This window comes from Hemiscyllium ocellatum, chromosome 28 (assembly GCF_020745735.1).
Source record: "Hemiscyllium ocellatum isolate sHemOce1 chromosome 28, sHemOce1.pat.X.cur, whole genome shotgun sequence".
Lineage (NCBI taxonomy): Eukaryota > Metazoa > Chordata > Chondrichthyes > Orectolobiformes > Hemiscylliidae > Hemiscyllium > Hemiscyllium ocellatum.
In genome coordinates, this window is record NC_083428.1 from 12,186,594 (window position 1) to 12,209,962 (window position 23,369).

Genomic DNA, 23,369 nt, shown 5'->3' on the forward strand with positions numbered 1-23,369 from the left:
CCCTTTCCCCCCTCCCCCACCCTCATTGCTGCTCTCACTCGCTCCTGTGTCTGTCCTTTCTCAGTCTCGGCGAAGCGCAGGCGCCGGAGCAGCGGCCGGCGGTGGTGCTGCTGCTACTACTGCTGGAGGTGGACGACAACGAGGAGGAGGTGGGGGTGGGAGAAAGGAGAGAGAGGGAGGAATAAATAAAAAAAAAGCTTGTGAGGACGAGCGCCAATCGATTCGAACCGCACGGACACCGGACCCGTTAGCTCCGGAGGAAAGGAAGAGAAAGACCAGCACCGAGAGAGATCCACGGAAAATCGGAGAAAACGGCCGACCAACACCGAGAAACCACCTTGCCGTCGAGCCGCGCCGACAGCCCCGTTTCCTCTCCACCCGCCGCCATGAACAACCAGGGCGGCGACGAGATCGGGTAAGAGGCCGGAGACTAGGCCCCGAAGCCTTACCTTGAGTTTGGAGACCGTCAAAGTTTTCCCCCTCAACGCGTGCGCGGGCGGCCGTTGAGATTGGTGGCGTCGGCGACCTACCGCTCAAGTTTTTATTTAAAGCGCTTTATCTAAATGCGTCGTCCATTTATTTCTGTTTTGTTTTCGTCCTTCCCCGTTAACGCCTTGGGAAGGAGAATTTGAAAGGGATCCGGGAACGGAGGGAGGAAGGTAATGGCGCCTGGTGAAGGTCAATGTCCAGGCGGGAGACAGGAATTTCTATTCTCCTTTCACCGCCCGAGTTCAACTCGTCATCTCTCTCCGAGGGTTTTAACCTGATTTCACTTCGTTCATTTATTTCGCACTAAATATAAAAATTCCCCTCTTCCATCCATCCTTTTTTTTCTTTATTTAAAACACGCTGGTTTTGGGGGAGGGCACAAGTCCAAATCCTCTGCACGTGTAAATCAAACAAGGATCAAGCCCTTTTTTAAAAAAAAAATTAAAAATCCTTTTATTTATGGCTTATTTTATCCTCTTAGAAACACTAGTTAGTAGCTGGGGTTTTTTTTTGCGGAAATAGAAAATATTTCAAAGCTTCACCACGTGCTATACACCATGTGGATTGCGATTAATTATCGGTTCTGGAGGAGGGTCCCTGGACCCGAAATGTTAACTCTTGCTTTTTCTTCGCAGATGCTACCAGACCTGCTGAGTTTTTTCCAGTATTCGCAATTCTTATTTCCTTTTGTTAGTGTTTTACCACCCACGTAGCCAGGGGCAAAAACAAAAGTCCTCTCGAAAAAAAAGTCATGATTTGGAGGTGCCGGTGTTGGACTGGAGTGTACAAAGTTAAAAATCACACACAACCAGGTTATAATCCAACAGGTTTACTTGGAAGCACCAGCTTTCAGAGTGCTGCTGCTTCATCAGGTGGTCGTGAAAAGAAAATGTTAAATTAGTTTCTGTCGCAATAAGGCTGAACATGATTCCTGTTGACCTACTAGTTAAGTCGATGATTGCTCATGTTAATTATTTTTCTGTTGTCTGGTAATGTTGTCTTTTGCAACTTAAGGTTCAAGTAAAAAGTGAGGTCTGCAGATGCTGGAGATCAGAGCTGAAAATGTGTTGCTGGTTAAAGCACAGCAGGTTAGGCAGCATCCAAGGAACAGGAAATTCGACGTTTCGGCCAGAGCCCTTCCTGATGAAGGGCTCTGGCCCGAAATGTCGAATTTCCTGTTCCTTGGATGCTGCCTAACCTGTTGTGCTTTAACCAGCAACACATTTTCAACTTAAGATTCAAACAACTTGAGACATATACTGTCTCCCCCCTTAAGATTATTTTGTTTTCAAATCAATGAAAAATTAATATTAAATGTTTGAAAGTGGCCCCTCATTCTGGTACACGTGTTGCCCAAAATAAATGACAGATGCTACTGGGCAGTTTAACATAGCCAGTCGACCTAACCTGCTTACCTTTGAACTGTGGGGTGAAACTGGAGCACTCAGCAGCAACCCACTCAAAACACGGCAAACTCCACACAGTCATCCAAGGCTGGAATTGAACCCAGGTCTCTGGTGCTGTGAAGGAGCACTGCTAACATTGTGCCACCCTACACAAATTAACCAAAGCAATGTAATGTAGATCTTCAACAAAATGTTTCAGGGTTGTGGAATCTAGAGAGAAGCACAGTTGAATGGATCATTCTAGTGAACTTCCAACAGCGTTGGTATAAGTTTGAGATGGATCAGGTTTGAGGCAAGGGAATGGAGGAAAGAACGAAAGCAGGTGGCATTAAATGTGCAAGGCAAAATAGTCTGTGGAAACCTCTGGCACAAACTTCACTGTACAAGTAGCTGTTAAAATTGCACTGTTGCAAAAGCAAATTTAATGTTGATTAGACATTCAACTGTAGTGGATATTGCTCACTGATATGAAAAAGGTAGCGCATGGACGAGCGGCAGTGCAATAAGCATGGTGGCAAACATAAATATTAAGTTTTCTAAGAAATTTGCACCTATATAGCACCTTCAACTTACTATCACAAGTTACTTAACATAGGTGTTATCAATCAAAATGTAATACAGTATCTTGTAAGAAGGTGAAAATGGCAGATAAGTTATTCAGAGTCAGATATTGAGTATCTTAAAGGAGAAAAGTTAAGAAATAGATTTAGGAACTTTGGTAGGTAATGCAATTCAAATTGGGTATTATTGAAAATGTCAGAAGCATCAACACCTGTGGAGTGAGGAGATTGAAGGGATGATATGGAAGGGATTTGAGAGCATGGATAATTTTTAAATGCATAATGTTTTTTAATGGGTTCCATATTGGCGAGGATGGATGATTGCACCCTGAAAGGAGAGTTTTAGTAGGAATTTATAGAGGGATGAAGAGAAGCCAGCCAAAAGTGCATTTGGAGTAGTGGCTGTAAAAGTAAGAATGAAGGTTTAGCAATAGATGCTTATTTTAGTGTCATGTGGCAGCAGTAGTGGCTATTGGAATAGAGTTTGAGACAGTGGTCTCAAGATCTCTGTAGGTTTGAAATAATGAAATTCCAGAGCTTTTGATGGATTTAACTACAGGATTAAGAACTACAAATTGACTTCTATGGATCATTGAATGATAGGAGAATCGGTGTGGACCGAATGGCCTGTCTCCACACTAGGGATTCGATGATATAACAAAGAAAAACTTGACTGGTGTTTGGCAGTCTTGTGCTGTTTGGACAAGATGCTGAATCAAGGCCTGAGTACTCTGAGCTAAAAGAACCTGTGGGTCCCTTCATGGAAAGGTAAAGCTCTTCCTGTCTTGTTAACTTGTACTATCTCTCCAGTTTGCCAAAGTGGATTGTGATTTGTATTTGTGTTGGTTTGCAGCCATGCATTTAATTCATTACAAAGGCTAATGTTATAATTCACAATTGAAATAACTAAAGTTGTGGAACAGCTAAGGTAATTTGAGTATTTAGTTGACTGTCATCTTGAGTAAAATTATGATTAGTATTTGATTAAATGTATAATCTCCTGAGTAATGTGAATTGAAGATTCCGTCCATAGCTTGAGAATGATAGACACTTGAAGTATGTTGGTGGTGTAACAAGTGAAGTGAAAGTGAGGTGAAGTATTTATCTTGAATCCAATGTTGAATTTAACAATGCAGTGTTTTGAAATCCCATTATATATAACTTCTTATGTTTAACATGGTAAAATTGTTTTGGGAAAATGCTAATTCAAAAAATTTTATATTTTCAGGAAGCTGTTTGTGGGTGGTCTTGACTGGAACACTACACAGGGTAGGTTATGTACTGTTTCATTATTTCTGACCATGCATAGTTTAGCTAGCAATTGAAAGATGACTTTTAACCCTTGGTTTGGTCTTGGAGTGCATCTTTGATTCCCTATCAAGGAAACCTCTTCTATTAATAAAGCTGTACGTAAGTTAAATAACATCATCAGATGCTTTGAATGAATCATTTCCAAGTTAGGTTTTCTGTCAATGCATATCTGAGTCCAATGTCTAGGCTATTGCATGCAAGTGTCAAACATTGACTCTTCAAATCCGTGATGTCCTGTTTTTGAATATTATGGCTTGAGCATTTGAACTGAGTAACTTGAACACAATTGCCCAGTTGCTTTTACTTGATCATCTTATTCACTGCAATTACACCAGTTTGTAGATTGGGTAACACCTTCAGCAGCTATTAGAGCTACTAAACGCTGGATTAATGGATAATTTTTAATATTTCAGAGACGCTCCGAGACTACTTCTCTCAATATGGTGAGGTGGTTGATTGTGTAATAATGAAAGATAAGATGACAAATCAGTCTCGAGGTTTTGGATTTGTGAAGTTCAAGGATCCAAACTGTGTGGCCACAGTACTAGCCAGCCGACCTCATAATCTTGATGGAAGAACGGTGGGTTTCCAATTGACTTTATTAAAAACGTTACTTTTAAGTTTTCTGGTCCTTGAACCGCCTACAAACATTCAAAGAAACATTAGAAAATAAGTTTGTCATTACTGTTCTTCAGCTATTAATAATATTCGTGCAAGTTTAAAAATTTAGTTTAGCAGTTTCACTGTGTTCCTGTCTGATATTCCTAAATCTTGCTACATTGCACTTTTCATACAGATTGTTGCATTTATAAGCCAAGTCCTGTATTTTGACGTTTCAAGCTGATGTGTAACTGTCCCATTACTTAAGATTACTTAATTTTGCGTGGACTATGAGATTAAGCTGTGGTTGCTAGTTGAGTAGGCAATGGTTTTAAAGTAATGGAACTTCTTTAACAAGTTTTCTATATTGACTAGTGCTTCAGCAGCGATCTGTACTGGGTCCACTGTTTGTGATTTATGTAATGACTTAGGTGAAATGTAGATGGATGGTTTAGTAAGTTTGCAGACAACACTGAGATTGGTGGAGTAATGGATAATGTAAAAGACTGTCAAAGGATACAGTGGGATATAGATCAGCTGCAGATATTGGTGGAGAAATGGCAGATGCAGATTAATACTGGCGAGTGAGAGATGTTGCTCTTTGGAGATCAAATGTTCCAGGAAATTATGCAGTTAATGGCAGGACCCTTAAAAGCATTGATATACAGAGGAATGCTGGGGTTCTTGTCCGTAGCTTCTGGAAAGTGACCTTGCAAGTAGATAGGGTGGTAAGAGTTGTGTGGCACGTTTGCTTTTATTGATCAGGAATTGAGGACTAGAGTCAGGAAGTGATTTGCAACTTTATAAAGTTTTTTTTGGTTAGACTACACTTAGAGTATTACGTTCACTTCTGGCCACAATATGGGAAGGGTGTAAGGCTTTGGATAGGGTGCTGAAGAGGTTTACCTGGATTAGAGGATATGAGCTAGAAGAAGAAACTTGACAAAGTAGTCATGTTTTCTTTAGTGGTGGAGGCTGAGGGGAGACCTGATAGAGAGGGGCATAAACAGGGTTGGCAGTCAGAATCTTTGTCCCGGAGTTGAAATGTCTAATACTTGAAGGCATGCATTTGAGGTAAGAGGGGAAGACTTTCAAAGCAGACGAGAGGGGCAACTTTTTTATTGCACAGGGCACTAAGTGCCTGGAACGTGCTGCGAAGGTCGAGGTGGAGGCAGATAGGATAGGGCCATATAAGGTGCTTTTAGATAACACATGAATAAGCAAGGAATGGAGGAAAGGACCATGGGCAGACAGAAGGGATTAGTTTAATTTGGTGTTATGTTCGGCACAACATTGCAGACCGAAGGGCCTGTTCATTCGCTGCACTGTTCTATGTTCTTAATTTATAGACAAAACATTTTGTGGGTAAGTTTTTGCTGTATACAAGAATAAGTACAACATATGTCATGTTACTTTACAATTTTTGTTTGCAACTTTAGAAGACTGTTGATTAGTCTGCCCTGGGTCCACTCTAATTAGATGTTTCTATGTTGTTTTGCAGATTGATCCAAAACCATGTACGCCTCGTTCCATGCAGCAGGAAAAACCAAAACCAAAAGAAGGTGGATGGGGAGTAAGTATTGGGTAGACGGTACTGTGTTGTAGACTACACCAAATTGCTTGCTTTAAGAACGAATTCTTACCTCTGTTCTCAGTTTCTTCGAAGTGTTGAATTCCTCTTTCTGAGAGAATCTAAAACTGAGTTAGATCAAGGAGCTGCCCATTTAAGATGGAGGGAAAAAAAATTTAAAGGTTGAGAGACTTTTGATTTCCCTTCCTTAAGGCAGTTGATACAGAATCTTTAAAATATTTTTAAAGCAAAGGTGAGTAGATTCTTGATCATGAAGGAGGTGAAAGATTGTCAAGGGTGTTGGAGTTAAAATTAGATCAGTTAAAATGGAGCAGGTTTTGAATGGCTGAATGACCTACTGTTATGTACATTTTGTGATCATGTTCAGTAAATTCTCAGTTTACTATTTTTGGGGAGCAAGGAAAGAGCAGATATCAGTCTGTTTTTTATTCAGGTGTAAACCTAGGTTTTAAAACACTTTTTTGTGATGTAGTAAGCTGGAGTATAAGTGTTCCATGCCCAGTGGAGTTCAATTTTGGGGAGTCCCATATTTTTAACAACTTTGCAGACACAATTTGATCTTGTTCATGCAAGGTTGCTTTGAAGTGGTTTTACTTTTGTAGTTCTTTCACTCCTATCTGTGAAAATCTTTGGATTCTGTCATGATGTGACACAATAAGTTGAAGTCATTACTGTCTCAGAGGACCATAGGGATACTCTCACTAGAGATGAGTGTTGGTGGATTCACCTGAAGAATCACCATGCATTAGTGAGGGGAGAGATTGAGAAGCAGTCCTTCATGGTAACCTCAGCTAGAGTTTGAGTTCAACCCATGTTGTCGGCATCAGTTTGCATCACAAACTTGCGGTTCAACCAACTGCACTAACCAACCCCCGCCAGCTATAGAACTGACAGTAATGCTTACTAACTTTTCAAATTCCAAGCACGTCATCACATTTTCTTAATACTTGAATGAGCCACAGCTGTTTTGTACCACAGTACAAGCTGTTGTTGCCATGTAATTTTTTTTTAACTTTGCAGAAGAGTTCACAAAACCAGAGCAGCAATAAATCAAAGAAGGTATTTGTTGGTGGAATTCCTCACAATTGCAGTGAGACAGAACTCAGGGATTACTTCAAAAGGTTTGGAGTGGTGAGTAATTAATCATTTTCAGACTTGACCCTAAGTATTTGCAAAACATTAAAACTTCTGTTTATAGGCAGTGTTGAAAGTTGTTGAGTTTATTCTTTGAGCACAGTATTCCTATTTGAAAATACCTTAATTGATAATGTATTAAGCTTAATGTCCTGAGCCCCTATTTTGTTAATAACTCTGGACCAATTTATCAAATAGATTTTTGAAATCCAGTTGGACTAAATTGGATAAGCTAAAACTTCTCCTCTGTTAACCCTACTAGTTACATCCTTAAGAGCACTGGTAAGTTTTGTCTTAGTCTTATAAAAATTAAAACATTTTATGGTGACATTTGACTGGTCATACTGTGGTGCACCAGTTCTAAATTACAGAACACAGGCCGAAGATTAAACAATCAAGGTTTCCAGACAGTGCAAGACCTTTTTCCCAGCATTTATCCACCAACCCCCTTTAATAATTTTACTGTTTAAAATTGATGATCTATTTCCTTTAAACATGAAGGAATATAGATAAATATCTGACCCAATAGGTCATTTCCATCTCACTAGGAATGTATCTGGTGAACCTTTTTTTAAATGGTCCTTCTAGATCTTTCTTTGGCTAAGAACCAAAACTTGTCACTTTGTACTCAATAACCCTCAAGATCTTCTGTTTTAATCAAGTTATTTGGTTTTTTAAGTTCAAGCTTGGCCCACTCAACCTTTCCTTATGAGACAGCTTGCCTAATATAAATCTTAGTTTGGTAAACCTTCGAACTACCTCAGTGTTTTCGTATTCTCCTTTAAATAACGTGACTAGTTTGTACACTAATCTGTATTTGATTTCAATAGTACTGTATTCTTACAGCAGAACTTGTTTACTTTTTTCTTCAGTTTTCTTTGCAATAAATGCTTATATTTGATTAATTTTCTTAATTGTTGTACATTCATATGAGATTCATGCACAAAGACGTGCAAATCCCTCTGCTTTTCACAGTTGTACAATTTTAACATTTAGATAATATGTTCCATTGTTTTTTCTGTCAAAATGGACAACCTCACCTCCTATTTCCAAAATTTTGCTCTCTTTGTCAGATATTTGCCAACTCACTTAATCTAAGCTAGGAAACTATTCCTTTTATTTCCTAAATGCTTTTATCATATGCTAGATTGATGGACCAGGGGCTTAAAAGGAGAACTATGTGAATTGATTTTGTCCAAATAGAAACTGCTTCTTAATTTTAAATCCTGTATTTGCATTACTGTTCTGTCTTGCTGCTCTTGATATTTTGGTTCTTCCTTTCAGGTCTCTGAAGTGGTAATGATCTATGATGCCGAGAAGCAGAGGCCCCGAGGTAAAGGCTGATCCACTATGTTGTTAATTTAATCTGTTTTATTACATTCAGATGACAAACTATTTCTTATGAAGCCATACAGTACTTTTCAATGTGGGTTCTCAAAAATGTGCATACGACTCAATTTTCCAATTTTTTTTCCTTTTTTAAAAGCTATTGACGCAAATGAGAAGTCTTAACTTCTGTGAGGGCAGGTGATACATATTGCTATACCCAGGAAAAGCATGTGTTTCATACAACACCAGTAGAAACCTTGGTCAAAACATGATATTGCAATAGCTTGTTTGTTAGACTACCAGTTTGCTGTTTCCCAGTAACAGTTTGTTGCTATACAAAAAATCTAGAATCAGGAAAACTCTTCATTTCCAAGATCTAGCGGACCCTGTAACATTGTTAAAAAGCTGAGATATTGCTCATTTCTTGTATGGCATGAGTGTTAATTTATTAGGTGGATTATTGTGCAATTTTAAGTTTGGTAAGTGTTCTGCAATTGCATAATTTTAAGAATTAAACATGTGAAACCCAAGTTGCGTGAAAAAGTTTGGGTATCAGCAACAGGTTTGAGTTCCATAGCGTGTTATGCATTTAATAGAGTCCATGCTACATTTTAGAAATATAAGTGCACAATTCAGGCTGACACTTTTCAGTACAGTTTTTAAGTGTTGGGTGAGATGTTATAAGCCTCTGCCTGACCCTCGTGTAGATATGGAAGATGTTCTGGCTTTGGTGAAGAAGAACAGGGGAATCTTTTCCAGAGTCTTGAAAACAATACTTGTTGCTCCTCTATGTTTTTAAGATCAAAACTGTCGCTTGTGGGACCTTGTGATAGTTGGCTGCTACATTTCCTTATAAGTGACCTGCTTCAAAAGTGCTTTATTTTCTGAAGTTGTGCAGTGTGTTGTGTAAATGCAAGTTATTTCTTACATAATATTTTATTAGTATTTTAAGAACAATTGGTCCTTAGCTTGCTGCTTTTAGTCATGATTGTTTCACCCTTTTTTGTTAGTGTGCGGTCTCGGCATTGCACTAAATGGCTTTGAAATGTCTTTTGGCTACTTATATTTTAAAGTGGATTGTTGTCTGGATAACATGACTCGTGAGGCTTTGGAAACCCTGACCTTGGTCCCAACTGCTATCACTCGCCAATTGATATGATCTGATTATGCAGTAATTACTTATTTTGAGCCATGCTGTTGAGTATTTGATTTACATTCTTGTGTATCAACCTGCAACTTGAAGCCCTCAACAAGAACTGTATTGTCAGATTTACAACCTGAGTAGTTGTTTCACCTAGAAAAATACTTGTTTAAAAGGCTGCAAAGTGTTAAATGGAAGGTTTTTTTACATTTAGTGGTCATGCTGACCAGGAAGATGTATTAATTCTGCTGCTTGGACAATGTGGTGCCATAATGTTGTTGGTGTCAGACCTTCCTGTCCATGTTTGACCATGATACCATCTCCATTTTCATGTTTGTGGTTAACCCAGTATTGTATCAGGGGAATGAGGTTTAAAAAAGATGTAATTCTTTTTTAAAAAGAGGGTGGTTTGCATGTGGAATGAACGTTATGAGGAAGTGGTGGATGTGGGTCCAGTTACAATGTTTGAAAGACATTAGGATAAGTACATGAATAGGAAAGGTTTGGAGGAATATGGCCAGAGGCAGGCAGGTGGGACTAGTTTGGGATTGTTCAGCGTGGATTGGTTGGATTGAAGTGTCTGTTTCTGCGCTGTATGACTCTGACGCCAAAGATGAATATATGGCAGCAATGGCACCATGTCAGTATTAAAAGTTGTATATTGAGAAATGGTATTATTTTGGAAGGGAGTAATAAAATCAATGTTAGTAATGACTTTATGTGAAGTTGATAAATAGATGAAGTGAACTTTCAAGGCTGCCACTGAGGATTGATTGCGTCAGAAATTTTGAGGTTGGTTCATAGCTTGGGTATAATTGAGTTGTGGAATACGATGTTTTCTACATGTAGTCAGGTGGGTTGCTATGATATTCTGTTTGACCGCCCTTCCTTCCACCCACCCCAAAACAATCCAAGAAAGTATGTTTTGCAATACCACAAACATTTAAGTCCAAAATGCTCCATTAAGAAGAAATAGTATCCAAACACGTGGTAAGTGTATCTATCGTGTACACTGGTTCAATGTCAGTTTTTTTTCACTGTAAGCTGAAATAAACATGTATATGTGAAGTAGTCTAGGCACCCAGATTTTAGAGATGGTGCGGTACTTGAATTAGCTGAATGGTGAGATCAGGTAAATTGCAGCAGCTTGATGTTTCAGCTGTAAATTTCTTTGTAGTGTGTGCTCATTTTCATATTTACTTTGAACTGTAAATTGCTAATAGAGTCTATTTGACATTTCTGAGAACCATTTTTATGAAGAAACTGTATGTGAAAATCCATGCCAGTAAGTATGCTTGCTAAAATGGTTGTTCCCAAGCTTTTGAGCATCATGCTCCTTTTTGTTTGTCAGTTATTCCCCAAACAATTTGAATGCACTTTTTTTTTAAAAGCAGAGTTGTTTTATTTTGGATGAATTAAGTTTTCCAAGCTTATTTTGTATCCTGTCTAGATGTTAATTGGTCAGTTATTGATTAAAATTTGTTATATAAATTATTATATCTGAAATTAGTTCTTTGCTAGGTCAGTTTTAACAAAAATTCAAGTCCAAGATAATTAAGTGGCCTTCACAGTCATTGATAATTTACCTGTAATTAGTTTGTCATCTGAATCCATTCACTTGTTTTGGATATTCATTTTCAAGTTTTTTTTTTGTCTTAATATATACATAAGTTAATTAGAATTCAGTCTTAGTTTTGTTTTATTATTTAAGTATCATAATTTCCATAAGTATTTAGTTAAATCTAAGTGCAATAATGTAAGAAACACAAATGTGCATTGTTTTAATGTAATTAACTTATCTCTTTAGATTTTCTTCTCTAGGTTTGTGATAAGTTGTATCACACAGGTACAGGCCAGTTCTACACACACAGGAGGGATGGGATATGTCTGTCTGGGAACTGCAGGACTTTGGTTATTTGCTCTTGTTGCTGACAGCAGAATTTTCTGCTGCAAACCATTTTGGCCTGTATCTTTGTGTATCAGATGTTTTTCTTAAATAGAACTTCTCTGGGCTGACCAACACCGTTGGATAAGCTTTGAGGGTGCTTCCTGTATTGTATGTATATTATAATATATATTTTAGTTTGGTTTATAAAGCTATAGCACTATGTTGCTGCTGTCAGCACTAGCTGCAAAGCAATGTGCCTACCAAGAGGAAAAACGCAGGGTTTCAGATAAAACTGGTTGGCCCAAAATTATTTTGTTTCACCAGTGGTTTTCTAGAAATTGGTTGCAAAGGGTGTAATTCAATTTTTAATATAACATTAATGAGTTCTTCTAAATATACAATGTTACAATCATTTATTACTTTGCTCCCTTGCCTCCCTCAGATTATTATATCAAGATGATCAAATGGTTGTAGTCCACAAGCAAATAAAAGGTGATAGTGTATCACTTCATGTGTCTGGCACTATAATTTCTGTGCTTCTTGAGCACATTATAAAATGGTACACTGCCACTGGGTGTCCCTACCATACACAGTTATGATTTTGTTTTGAAAGCCAAATACTGTAAGATGGTGGATATTAGCTAATTGTATATTTTTCTTTAATAGCTCTGTCTACATTTTTTTGACAAGTAGTGTCCATCATTTTAGTCTTCGGAGATCCTGCTAATTTAGAATTGATTTATTGTTTGATGTTTAAAGATACCAAGCAGTATATATTGGTGACTTGTTAGATTGCAGTACTACTTCAGAACCCATGTTTAATTCTAAAATTACAAATTTATAGGATTACTTGGTGCAATGCAATGCGCCACTTTTTTATTTGAGATCAACAACTTTCGTTATTAACTTTTAATGGTCAAATACATATATCTCTACCTAAAGTAGGTCAATAAAATCTGTTTGTTAATAAAAATGACACTTCTGGGGGAAAAAGAGGCAACCTGTAACAATGTGAAGAGGTTGAGTTTAGTTGAAGAGCCCTGAGACTTGTGCTAGACTATTCCTTACTCTTGTAGGAGTTACACAGTTGCTCATGGAGGGCTGTACTTTCGATGACTCCCACCTTCTCGTTGCCTCAAACATCCCCACAGCAACTGCTGATGTTGGAAATGTGAAAGTCCTAATATGAATTATTTTCCCCGCCCCCATGTGTTGCATTAACGCAGGGTTCAATGTTAATTAGTTCTTCATAGTATTTCTAAATCACTGCACACAGTGTTACATTTATACTTTGCACCTTGAGGTTAGAAATGGCGTATCTTTACTTTCTGGTCAGTTTCTTTTAAGCCTTGATTGATCAGACTAAAATACAGTTTGTCCCAAAACACAAAAGTCAGGTGGGACTCATAGCATCCCAGCTTTTTAAACATCGCTTCACTTAGGGATTGCCATAAAATAGTTTGAGCTTTTGTAATCCAGAATAGTTTTCACTGGTAAAATACTGTATTGTAGCTGAATCCTGACTGGCTGAAACTTGTCTTCCTGTCAGTGATTAACTAGAAGGGGCTTCCAGTTATCTGAAACCCTGGGATAATCCTTTAAATTACCCCGCCCTAATACTGTGCATCATCCTGTTTTGTGTCACTACACCCTGCTACCTTGATTCACTCTTCGTCGTTGGATAGGTTTTGGATTTATTACTTTCGAGGACGAGCAATCAGTGGACCAGGCTGTCAACATGCATTATCACGACATCATGGGCAAAAAAGTGTGTAGTTGTAGTTTTATTTTACCCTTAGACTGAACCGAGGCTTAGGTGACTGGAGATTTCACTGGGGTTATATTGTGTTGTCTCTGCATTGAAACAAATCCTGTTAAGAGGTAACCTAACTCTTAGAAGGATCTAGATTTTAATCCTGTTTACCATGGAAGAAGCACTAAATCAGTTATATTTCATGCTTTTATCCTTTTGAATAATTATATATACAAAATCACTTTTTCAAAACAGTGGAACTTAGTAAAATTAATTGTGCCCATACATAAGAAATTAGTCTGCATGCATTTAAGCAGAATTTATTAGCTACTTGCACGTTACTATTAATTAGCTGTATTAGTTAGCTATTCATCAGAAGACCGGTGAAATCTGTATTAATCATTTAAGTCTCCGTTTAAGAAACCACTCCTTCAGATATGTTTTTAAGAACAGAATTTGTGACTAGCTAAGTTTTTTTTGATTTGTAAGAAAATTAGTAGTGTTTGTAATGAGTGTTACTTGGTATTGACATGCTGAAGGACTGGTGGTCAATTTTATTTTGTTTTGTCAGAGGTCACTTGCTGTATACTTTTAGTCGATAATAACCTGCTTTAATGTAAAAATCCAGTTAAGTGGCCTCATTTGCTTGATCTTCATACTGTGTTGTAATGCAACCTGTAAATGCTTGCTTTTATATATCGGGAAGCAGTGAATTAAGTTGGAAAGGGGGGGAGTTATGTTCAGGTATCAGTCTGGTTCTTGTTGTGCATGAGCTATACCCCAGATCATGTATTGTCCCTCCAGATCATGCACAACAATTTTAAGTTTAAAATGTCAGGTTAGAAACTTTGTAGATCAAATCCTGTAGATTTGATCCTTCCTTGTGATCAGTGCATTGGGCAAAAAGATTTTTTAAAAATTCAATTGTACTAATTTGGCTGTTATTAAATGAGCATGAAATCCTCAGATTCTGGTGACAAACCAGTTGTTGGGTCTTGAATATTATTTAGCCTTCAAGATTTATTGAAGGTGCAACAGCCATAATATTCCACTATGCTCATGCCATGTGACGGCGCTAATATGATGCAATTGCTGATCATTGCTGCTGAACTCTTAAGAGGCATGTTTATAATTACTTAACAGTCCCAAAGTTCAAATTTAATACCTCACTGCAAAATAATTACTGGGCAAAAACATATCTGGGATTTGGTGAGAGATAACTTTTTTAAAGTTTAATTTTCAAGGTCACCTTACAATGCAGCAAGTAAAGTTTGCTTGATTTCAAATTTTCAGCTTTTCTGAGTAAATGAATAAAGTCTTCAATAAATTTGTATTATGGATTGGGAAATAAAAAGGGTTAGACAGCCTTTGCCTGATTTTTATATTTATATATCCAATCTACCCATTGGGTGAAAATCTGGTTGCAGGATCTCCTTGCTTGGACTAAGGGGATCTCTGATTCCTGTTCTGAGTGAGTATAGAAGTTTTCCTGACGTAGAAGATGATTACAGTTTTAAAGGCTCTATGATGGTTTTTCGGAAATAGAACAAGGTTGCATTGTTGTTTCTTGTTGTATCAACATAGTGAATCAGAAGGTAATTTTTTTTGTGCATTTGGCTGTTTGGTGTTTGATTTGGGGTAGAACTGTTTTCCTAGATAGGAAGGTAGCTTTTCCCTCTTCCCAAGAGTGCAGTTTTTTTTTTCAAACCAGACAATTTTAATTTCTTATTTAACCCCTAACAATATTTTGTCTTTTGCTGTTTTAGAATTTACAATTTTTATTATTTGCCACTGATGTCCCTTGTTAATGCAAGTGTATTGCCCTTCTCCAGCATGGGGTGTGAAAAGGTGAATATTGAGTTTGACTTTGGAATACGAATTGAAGAATGCTTTGTTTAGCACACTTAGCAAAATATCAAACTGTTTTATCCTTTGCCCAGGTATAAAATTTGTAAGTCAAAAATGATACAACTTCTATTTGTGAGGGCTTGCCTTCTTTTCCACCAACTCCCTCTTGGAGCACTCAAATAATCCCAATGATGCTTTTTAAAATGACAGGAATTTTTTTATTTAAGATCATTAATGGAAGTAAACTTTGCATCCTTAAATTAAGTGCAGGGATGAGTAACACAGATCCCATTTGCATGATAGTGAACATTGAAAATGTCTAATACAGGAACATTAACATTCGTATTATGCATGTACCCCACGAAAATATGCATTTAACCATTGCGCAAGGCATGAAGTTATGGCCTGAAAATGCTTAATTTTCTTTCCCAAGTTCAGTCCCAGAAGATGGAAAAGAATAATTGCCTTTTTGATTTAAATAATGATTCTGTACTAATTTTATGTAGATTTTACCCCATCAACTGGATACAAATTATTTTGGTTAAGAGTCGCAATGAGTTTTACTTGCTAGAATGCAAAGCAATTATTCAGTTTAGCAGCATCTTGCACCTAGCAGTATGACTTTTATGAAATTTTACAGTTCAATGAAATGGATGTCTGGACAATAGTTTGGGCAATACTTTGATTTTATTATTGAAATAATTGGTTCTCCTATCTGTACAATGCCTTTGTATTGACATGAATGTAAGGACTCAGCCGGTTTGAGTAGTATCAACTTTTTCAAGTGAATTTTAAAAGGTAGACTTAACAAAACTTTAAGGAAGTTGAATAAGGTATTATGTACAAATTATTGTGATACACTTTGAGCAGTTATTTAATTGTTTTTACACTTGTGAATGGATTAGTTTGTATGTTCCTTGAAAATGGCAGTTTACCTTTGAACTTCAAATGCTATTTGCTAAGTGGTGGTGGGGATGTGTGATTTATTCAAACACAGTATGAAGATTTGCTTCTAATTTACTCAACTGTCCATTTTTATCTGCATGTATTTCCTTTTTTCTGTTAAAGATGTAATTTAAGACTCGATTAGCTCATCCATTCCCTTCTGACATTTTGTTTCAAGTAATTAATTGAGATTCTTTATGCATAGCCTGGGGAAGGTAAGTCATTATCTTCCATTAGATGTTTAAATAACATTTTTAAGTAAGGCCACGGCAATCAAAAGGCTATGTTTCTCAGGTAATATGAATCTGTGCTTTTTTTTAAAAAAGGTGATGGTTAGATTGATTTTTGCACGCGATTTTGATATTAATTTGAAATGAGTTAATTACAAAACTAGATCTTAATTTGAAATAAGCCTAACTTATGTAATTTACATGTGTAAAACAGTAATTTATACTTGAGAAACATATTTTCATATATATTGGCCTATTTAAGCTATTTAATGTAGTTGTAAGTTATAAGATGTAAGTGTAATGTTAAGTTTATAGATGTGGGTGTGTCAAGGGAGAGGGGTATGCAAGAGAAGATAGTGGTGTTTTTATCCTTCCCTCTGTTATCCTAATTAGGTTGAAGTGAAACGTGCAGAGCCTCGTGACAGTAAAGGTCCAGGGCCTGGCCAGCCAGGAGCACCACAGTGGAGCAGGAGTTTGCCAAATGCAGCTAATGGCTGGGGAGGTCAGCCCTCCCAAGGCTGGCAGCAACAGACTTATGGTAGTCCACAAGGTAAACGGGTTAGTCATTCAAATAACCTAGAATGTAATTTAAGGTGATATGCTTTTCAGCATGTAAATCTTTCTGAAATTATATTATTTAGAGTTCTAGAATTGTTCTCTAGTTTAAATTTAGCGTTTCATTTTTGTGGTTAATCTCTTTTTGGATACCACCTTAAACAAAAGCGTCAGTGCAGTATATACCACTATCATGTTTCAGCAACAGTATTGATTTTAACAATTGAAATGTTCAATACCAGTCAGCAGACGCACTCCATGTTACAAATTATGCTTATCTGCTTTTGAACCTGTAAGCAGGAGTTTTGAGCCTCCTGTAATGCTGTTGAAAGATTTTCCACTGACCATTTTGTATATAATGCAGTTTTTTTTTAGGGATGCAGATTGTGCATCTGCTCACATTAGAACATCTGTGTGTGCTTGTCCAAACCTTGACTGGCAGTGCAGCACTGAACACTTCCTGTGCAAGTGATCCAGAATAGATCTTCTACTAAGTTGTTGCTGTTAATACTTATTCTTAATGCTATTGGTGAACCTACATTCTCTTCAGCTAGTGAGATTAGCTTGTCTCTAGATATTTCCTAATCAACCAACCCGTTGGGAGGTATTACACATTTCTGGAGCAGGTGGGATCAGTTAGGGCTTCAACCCAGGCCTCCTGGCTCAGGTAGGAATGCTACCATTGCACCACAAGAGCTCCCTAAGATTAGCTTATCTGTACTAAATTACTTTACAGAAGGAAAGGCTGGCATAATTTTACCCATTGCTCCTGGGTTTAGAGTAATGAAATGAACACAATTATTGGACGCTTGGGTGTCATTGCCAACAGATGCAACAGTTGGAGACTGTCTTGATAAGCATGACTGGAAAGCATTAGGGAAGTGAGAAATAGAAAAGGCCCTTAATTCTGCCATTGTATCCTATCATCTAAGATGTTCAATGCCAGTGTACATTGTTAAGAAATTAGCTGGCTGTTGCTTTTTGATAATGCTAACAAATAATCCTAACAAAGCAAACATTGTTTAAAGAATTTGGCAAATGGGAAATAGGCAGAGTGCCTTTTGTGTTGCCCGCTATTCTTTTACATAGATCAGTGAGGTGTCAAAAAAGGCATAAAGTGACTTGAGCTGTTTCGTGCGTCTTGTTGCTGTTGTGCTTAAAGATATTTGATTCAGCTGAGACACAATTGTTTCAGGATATCTGTACATCGAATTATCTAAATGAGTGTCAATTTGCAAACAATACAAACTTGAACGGAACCTGTTTTTTAAAAAGACCCTGTGCAGGTTGTAACTTTGGACTTTTTTGGGGAGTAATTGTAAATGAACATAGGCTTGGTTTAACTGTTGCATATTTTTCAGGTATGTGGATGGCACCTGGTCAGCCAATGGGTAAGTTATTTTTAAATAGAGTAATGCTTGGTATAATACTGTCAAAGGAAAGTACGATGTTTACATGATTTGTCTTTTTTTTTAGGTGGTTATGGGCCGCCACCACCTCCAGGAGGGAGGGGTGCCCCTCCACAGCCTCCCCACTTTAATCCCTATGTAGTTCCACAGCCACCTCCAGGAGGATTTGCGCCACCTCAGGGATTTGGACAGGGTTTTGGTGCTCCTCCACAATATGGTATGTTTTTAACATTGCATGTCCACTTACTCAGAAAAAATGAACAATTAATTTGATCGTACTAGCAGGTTTTGAGTTGGAGATAGAGAAACAAAATTGTCTGTAACATGCTAACGTTGCAAAAACTTTAGAACTTTGATCAAATCAGTGTTTTGTTAACATATTGCATTACATTGTGTATGATGAAGACATTTTTAATCTTTCAGTGTAATATAAATTGAGATGGGAGTGCTTTTTACAGTGTGCACATCTATTACAGTAATATCCAATCTGCCCAGATCTTTTGTATTAGAAAGATAATGGTTCTACTGTATTGACACAACAATGAAGCAATCAGTTTAAAACTATGAAAAAGCAATCCAATGGCAAGTTCAGGAAGTATTTTGTAATGGTGCAGAGAGAGAAATTCAGTTACATTAGGCAACTGACATGAATGTTCAGAACAACTGATTAGGACATGCTGACCAGCTCTACTAGCTTGCTTTTCATCTACAGTTAGTTAGTAAAGGTTTCAGGTGGGTATTATAGCACTTATTAAAAGTCTGTACAATTTCTTTTGTTTAGATCTTAAACTAACAATTTCAGAATTGTAAAATCATGTAATTGATTTTTAGAACTGGCATTTTGTACCCTTACAGTGCAGCCTGTAGAAGCCTTGCCATTGTATCTTCAAATGTACGTTTTTTAAAAAATCTAGTTTCTGCATTGCTATTGTTGCTGACCTCTTTTAAAATAATATGGTCCATTTGAAGGGTCAAGCTGGTTTGCACTTTATGCTTGACAGTATATCTGTTGAGTTTGATCTATGGTTTTCTCTGGTTATCTTTAACTGATGGCCCGCTCTACTTGACCATATAAATGTTCTTGATTTTTTTGATGGGCAAGAAAATCTAATATCTTTCCTGTATGGCTCTGAACATGCTGTGTTTTTTCTCTTTTGAGCAGAATGAGCTGTACAGTACTGAATTTGTGACAGATTACTTTCCTGCTGTCAATTTTACAAGCAGCCAGGAATAAATAGCTAGGCAGAGTGTAGCACAGCAGAATTCATGTTTTGCATACACATTTGTACATCTCAGTATGGCATATGCCCAAAATGATTTTGTTCCTAGCCATGCCTGGTGTTTTTATTTGTTCATAATATTTAATGTTCTTGTCCCATTTGTGACAAACATTTGAAACAGTGATCATGCCACCCACCCCTGTATTTTTTTACAAACATCTACATCTGTTTGACCTGAGCTAATTCTTGTTGCTATTCAGGCTATGGAGGATTTGGCGCACCTCCAACTGACCAGTTTGGCCCACCTGGAATACCAGCACCCCCTGCCACACCAGGAGCAGGACAGATGGGCTACCCACCAGCAACACAGACACCTCAGGACATGAGCAAGCCACCTGCTGGACAGCCCGAATTCCCTGGGTACAACCAGTATGGTAGGTAATAAGTAGTGTAGGATTTTGAGGTGCTGTAGGATTAGAAAAGCACAAAACCCCTTTCAGTGCAGATGTCTTCCTGAAGTCCGAGGTCCCTCTACCTGCTGGGAATACAAACAGGTATTACGTGAATACCAGAAGACAAAGGAGGTAAAGAATGGTGGGTTGAATTAGATCATCCTTTTCTAGCATTATATAACCATTCATCAAATAGATTCTACTGTAAGGGTCAGAGCAGATGACAAGTGCAGATTACTGTGTTTAAACTAAAACACTAATTAATAATGTTTTACATCTATGCAAAGTTGTAATTTTTAATGCTTTGTTTCCTGATTTCTATTTTAATCTGCTCTTCCCTTTGTCACCCTAAAAAGTGTTCTAAGTTTGAATGTGGACTTTTTAACCCAGCTGTTGGTCTCTGTACTGTTCCTGATCTGAATCTTAATCATGGTCCATCTACTTCCAATTTTTAAATAAACATGACTAAATGCAACTCTCTGCTCTTTGTTCTGGATTGAAGGTCTAACCTCCAACCTTTTAAGTAAGCAGGATGACTGCTTTAGCCAGATTTCATTTTTAAGGTGAAAAATTATTGCCGGAATTTCATGATATGAAAATGAAAACTGGGCTGCTTATACAAGGAAATGGTCATTTGTCAAAGGCTTCAATGTATGAAATGGACTGCCATGCTAAATTATAATTCTCAATTTCTGGCAATACTTAATTGTAAAAGCTTAAGTTGTAACATTATTATAATGGAGTCCTTGAAAGATGATTGTGATATTTGTTTTATCTGGCAATGCATTTAGTTTTTACTTTGCCTATTTGTTTTACTCATTTGGAAGTAGCTGAACCAAAGCATGTAGTTCACTAAAATACACTCTGTTCATTTACTTGTTGTTATGGGGTGCATGTTTGTTATCTCCCTATACCCAAATATACTGCAGCTCAGTATCTTTTCTACAGGCTGTACTACGTTCACTGAAGGTACTTGCCCATGGGGTGCAATTCCGATGATTAACGTAGACACCATTTGTTTTAACTTAATATATTGATAGTTTGTTGCCACAATTTACCTGGAATTTTAAAAAATCACCAAACATCTGCTTAAATGTATTTCTATTTCGCTGGCATTTCTGTGCATCCATATACCACTGGTGACCTGATGCATCTATGCCATGGATTGAAGCAGGCTCAGGCTTACTGGGGTAGTCATCCTGGTTTCCTCATCTCCCTAATAGGCATGGGTAACTATCCTCAGGATCCTTCAGGCTACGGACCCACGCGTCCTTCTCAGACTTACGGTCAGGCTGAGCAGGGATATAGTGCAGCAGGTAGGTGTTGCATAGACTTTGAACTGCCTTGCTTCAACAAAGATGAGTAGCTTAAGTAGGATGTAGTCCTTGCTCACTTAGCTTTTATTTTAAATGGGAGAATAGTGTGCTAAATCAGTTGAGCATTTGTTGTGCTGGTACAAGGATGATCTAATTATGCAATATTAGTTTGATTTTTGTAAAGTTGCTTTCTGTTAAGTTAATGACTTTAGTTTGAACTTGTGCTCTTTAAGCAGTTATAACTTTTTCTGTTCTATTTGTTTAATAGGTTATGGGCAAGATATGAGTGGTTTTGGCCAAGCCCCAAGTTTCTCGGATCCAAATCAACCCGCTCCCTCATATGGAGGACCCTCAGCACCAGCACCTCCAGGGGCTCCACCATCCGCACCAGGTGGATTTGCCCGCGGTCAGAACCACAATGCTCAGGGGTTCCATCCTTACAGGCGTTAAAACCATGGCAGGGAAAGGAAATAAAGGAGTATATTCTGGTGTAAACTTGGCCAGAAATTCCTTAATTTTGTGACTCTTTTGTGACAATCACTTGATTAAATAACAAAAACAACAAAAAAAATTTAAAAGGAGTTTGAAAGATACGCTGTGGGCTTTGGACTGCATTTTTTTTTTGAATTTATTCTCCACTCTCTCTTCCCAATAGCACGATGACCTCTGTGCTCTGAGTGTTGCAAGGTTTAGGAGAAATATTCTGCTGTACCATATAACTCTTGATTTCATTTTTTTGATTTGTTCCTTATTCTGAGCCTTTGTTTTACCCTAGTATACTTTGTTTAAAATTGAAACATTTGAACACAGGCGTTACAATTTTTAGGAGAAATTTTGTACTATTTACATCTGACTTATTTTTTAATTTAAGATGTAGATTTCCCTTAAGAATGGCTGTAGAATAAACTGCAAAATAAAGACAGATGACCCCAGTTTAAATAAAGAGAGCACATTTCGTTTAAAACATATGGCCTCTGAGTCATTTGTGCATGGTCCTAAAGGATTCTAAGCATGATATGTATTTGTCAATAGTCTATTAGAAATGGTTGATTTTAAAGTATTTAAGATAGAGTATCTAGAGCATCATATAATTTCAGAGCATGTTTGTGAACAGAACCTCTGTCTGAGCAATGTACCTGGCTTGTTGCTGTCACCTTTCTGAAAGTTTTCAGGTTTGTTTTGAAGTTTTCTTAAAGTTGCTGTGAACCAGAAGCCTTTTCATCCAAATGCAGTAACATCAGGTTTGTGGATGTTAATGCTTTTCCTACAATAACTGTTTAAACATATTTGAGTGAGAAAAAGGAAGACTTGCATCTCAGAACAAATTTAATGTCCTCTACATCTTAGTGTGCTTTGCAGTCTGTGTTTTATTTAAGCATGGTAAAAACAATGACTGCAGAATGCTGGACACCAGATTTTGGATTAGTGGTGCTGGAAGAGCACAGCAGTTCAGGCAGCATCCGAGGATCAGCAAAATCAACATTTCGGGCAAAAGCCCTTCATCAGGAATAAAAACTTGCCAATCAATCACTATCCAGTAAGGTTTTGTAAACCAGTAAGATTGATTTCAAGTTTATCTTCATCTTTAAGTTTTTTTTTATGTTTGAGCACTAATTAGCATGATGCACAGCTCAGTCCTTTGAGGCTGAAATTGGAAAATTTTACAGGGCACTGCATTATGAAAAGTTTATAGTGGAATCGGAAGTGACTCAACGTCCTATTCTTGGATCTCATTTTGTGTGTTAACATCACTGTAATTCAAAGACCATGGAAGGTTCTTGTTGGGGGTTCTGATATCCTTTTAAAATATACCAAATAATTGCAGATGCTGGACATCTGTAAGAAAAACAAATTACAGGCAAAATTCACAGCTCTGGCAGCATCTGTGGGATGAAAGCCAAGTTAACGTTTCAAGTCCAGTAACCCTCCTTCAGATAAAACGTCACCAGACTCTATGTGAATTTTGCTTTCTCCCTACAGATGCTGTCAGACCTTCTGAATATCCCCAGCAATTTTCTTTTGTGCTGGTATCCTCATTGTAAGCAGGGCAAAGGGAAACTGAGAGCAAGAAGTGTCTCATGGCTAGAATTTTACACAGTTGTTTTCCGCGTCACTTTTTAAGTAAGATAGGATCATAAGGAAATTACGTTATTTTAAAAATGCAGACATTTGCCACCGTCATCAAGAATCTG

At 37.5% G+C, this 23,369-nt stretch overlaps 1 protein-coding gene and 1 non-coding gene across 4 annotated transcripts; both read left to right on the plus strand.

Annotated features, from left to right (window-relative positions):
* The first annotated feature begins 1 nt into the window (after window position 1).
* dazap1 (DAZ associated protein 1) lies at window positions 2-22,141 on the plus strand. Of its 3 annotated transcripts, XM_060846495.1 has the most exons (13): window positions 2-415; window positions 3,684-3,724; window positions 4,180-4,346; window positions 5,868-5,939; window positions 6,978-7,088; window positions 8,376-8,424; window positions 13,135-13,217; window positions 16,619-16,775; window positions 18,142-18,171; window positions 18,257-18,406; window positions 19,670-19,843; window positions 21,085-21,177; window positions 21,446-22,141. In XM_060846495.1, exons 1-13 carry the CDS (start codon window positions 387-389, stop codon window positions 21,625-21,627), a joined length of 1,338 nt encoding a protein of 445 aa, XP_060702478.1. In that variant the 5' UTR covers window positions 2-386; the 3' UTR covers window positions 21,628-22,141. The 3 variants fall into 3 exon arrangements, with proteins under 3 accessions (XP_060702478.1, XP_060702479.1, XP_060702480.1); XM_060846496.1 differs by lacking the exon at window positions 21,085-21,177 and having other exon boundaries at window positions 9-415; XM_060846497.1 differs by lacking the exons at window positions 2-415; window positions 3,684-3,724; window positions 4,180-4,346; window positions 5,868-5,939; window positions 13,135-13,217 and having other exon boundaries at window positions 7,000-7,088.
* LOC132829258 (small nucleolar RNA SNORA13) lies at window positions 17,836-17,948 on the plus strand. Its single transcript, XR_009646230.1, has one exon. It is a non-coding gene; the product is annotated as a small nucleolar RNA SNORA13 (small nucleolar RNA).
* Window positions 22,142-23,369: the final 1,228 nt, after the last annotated feature.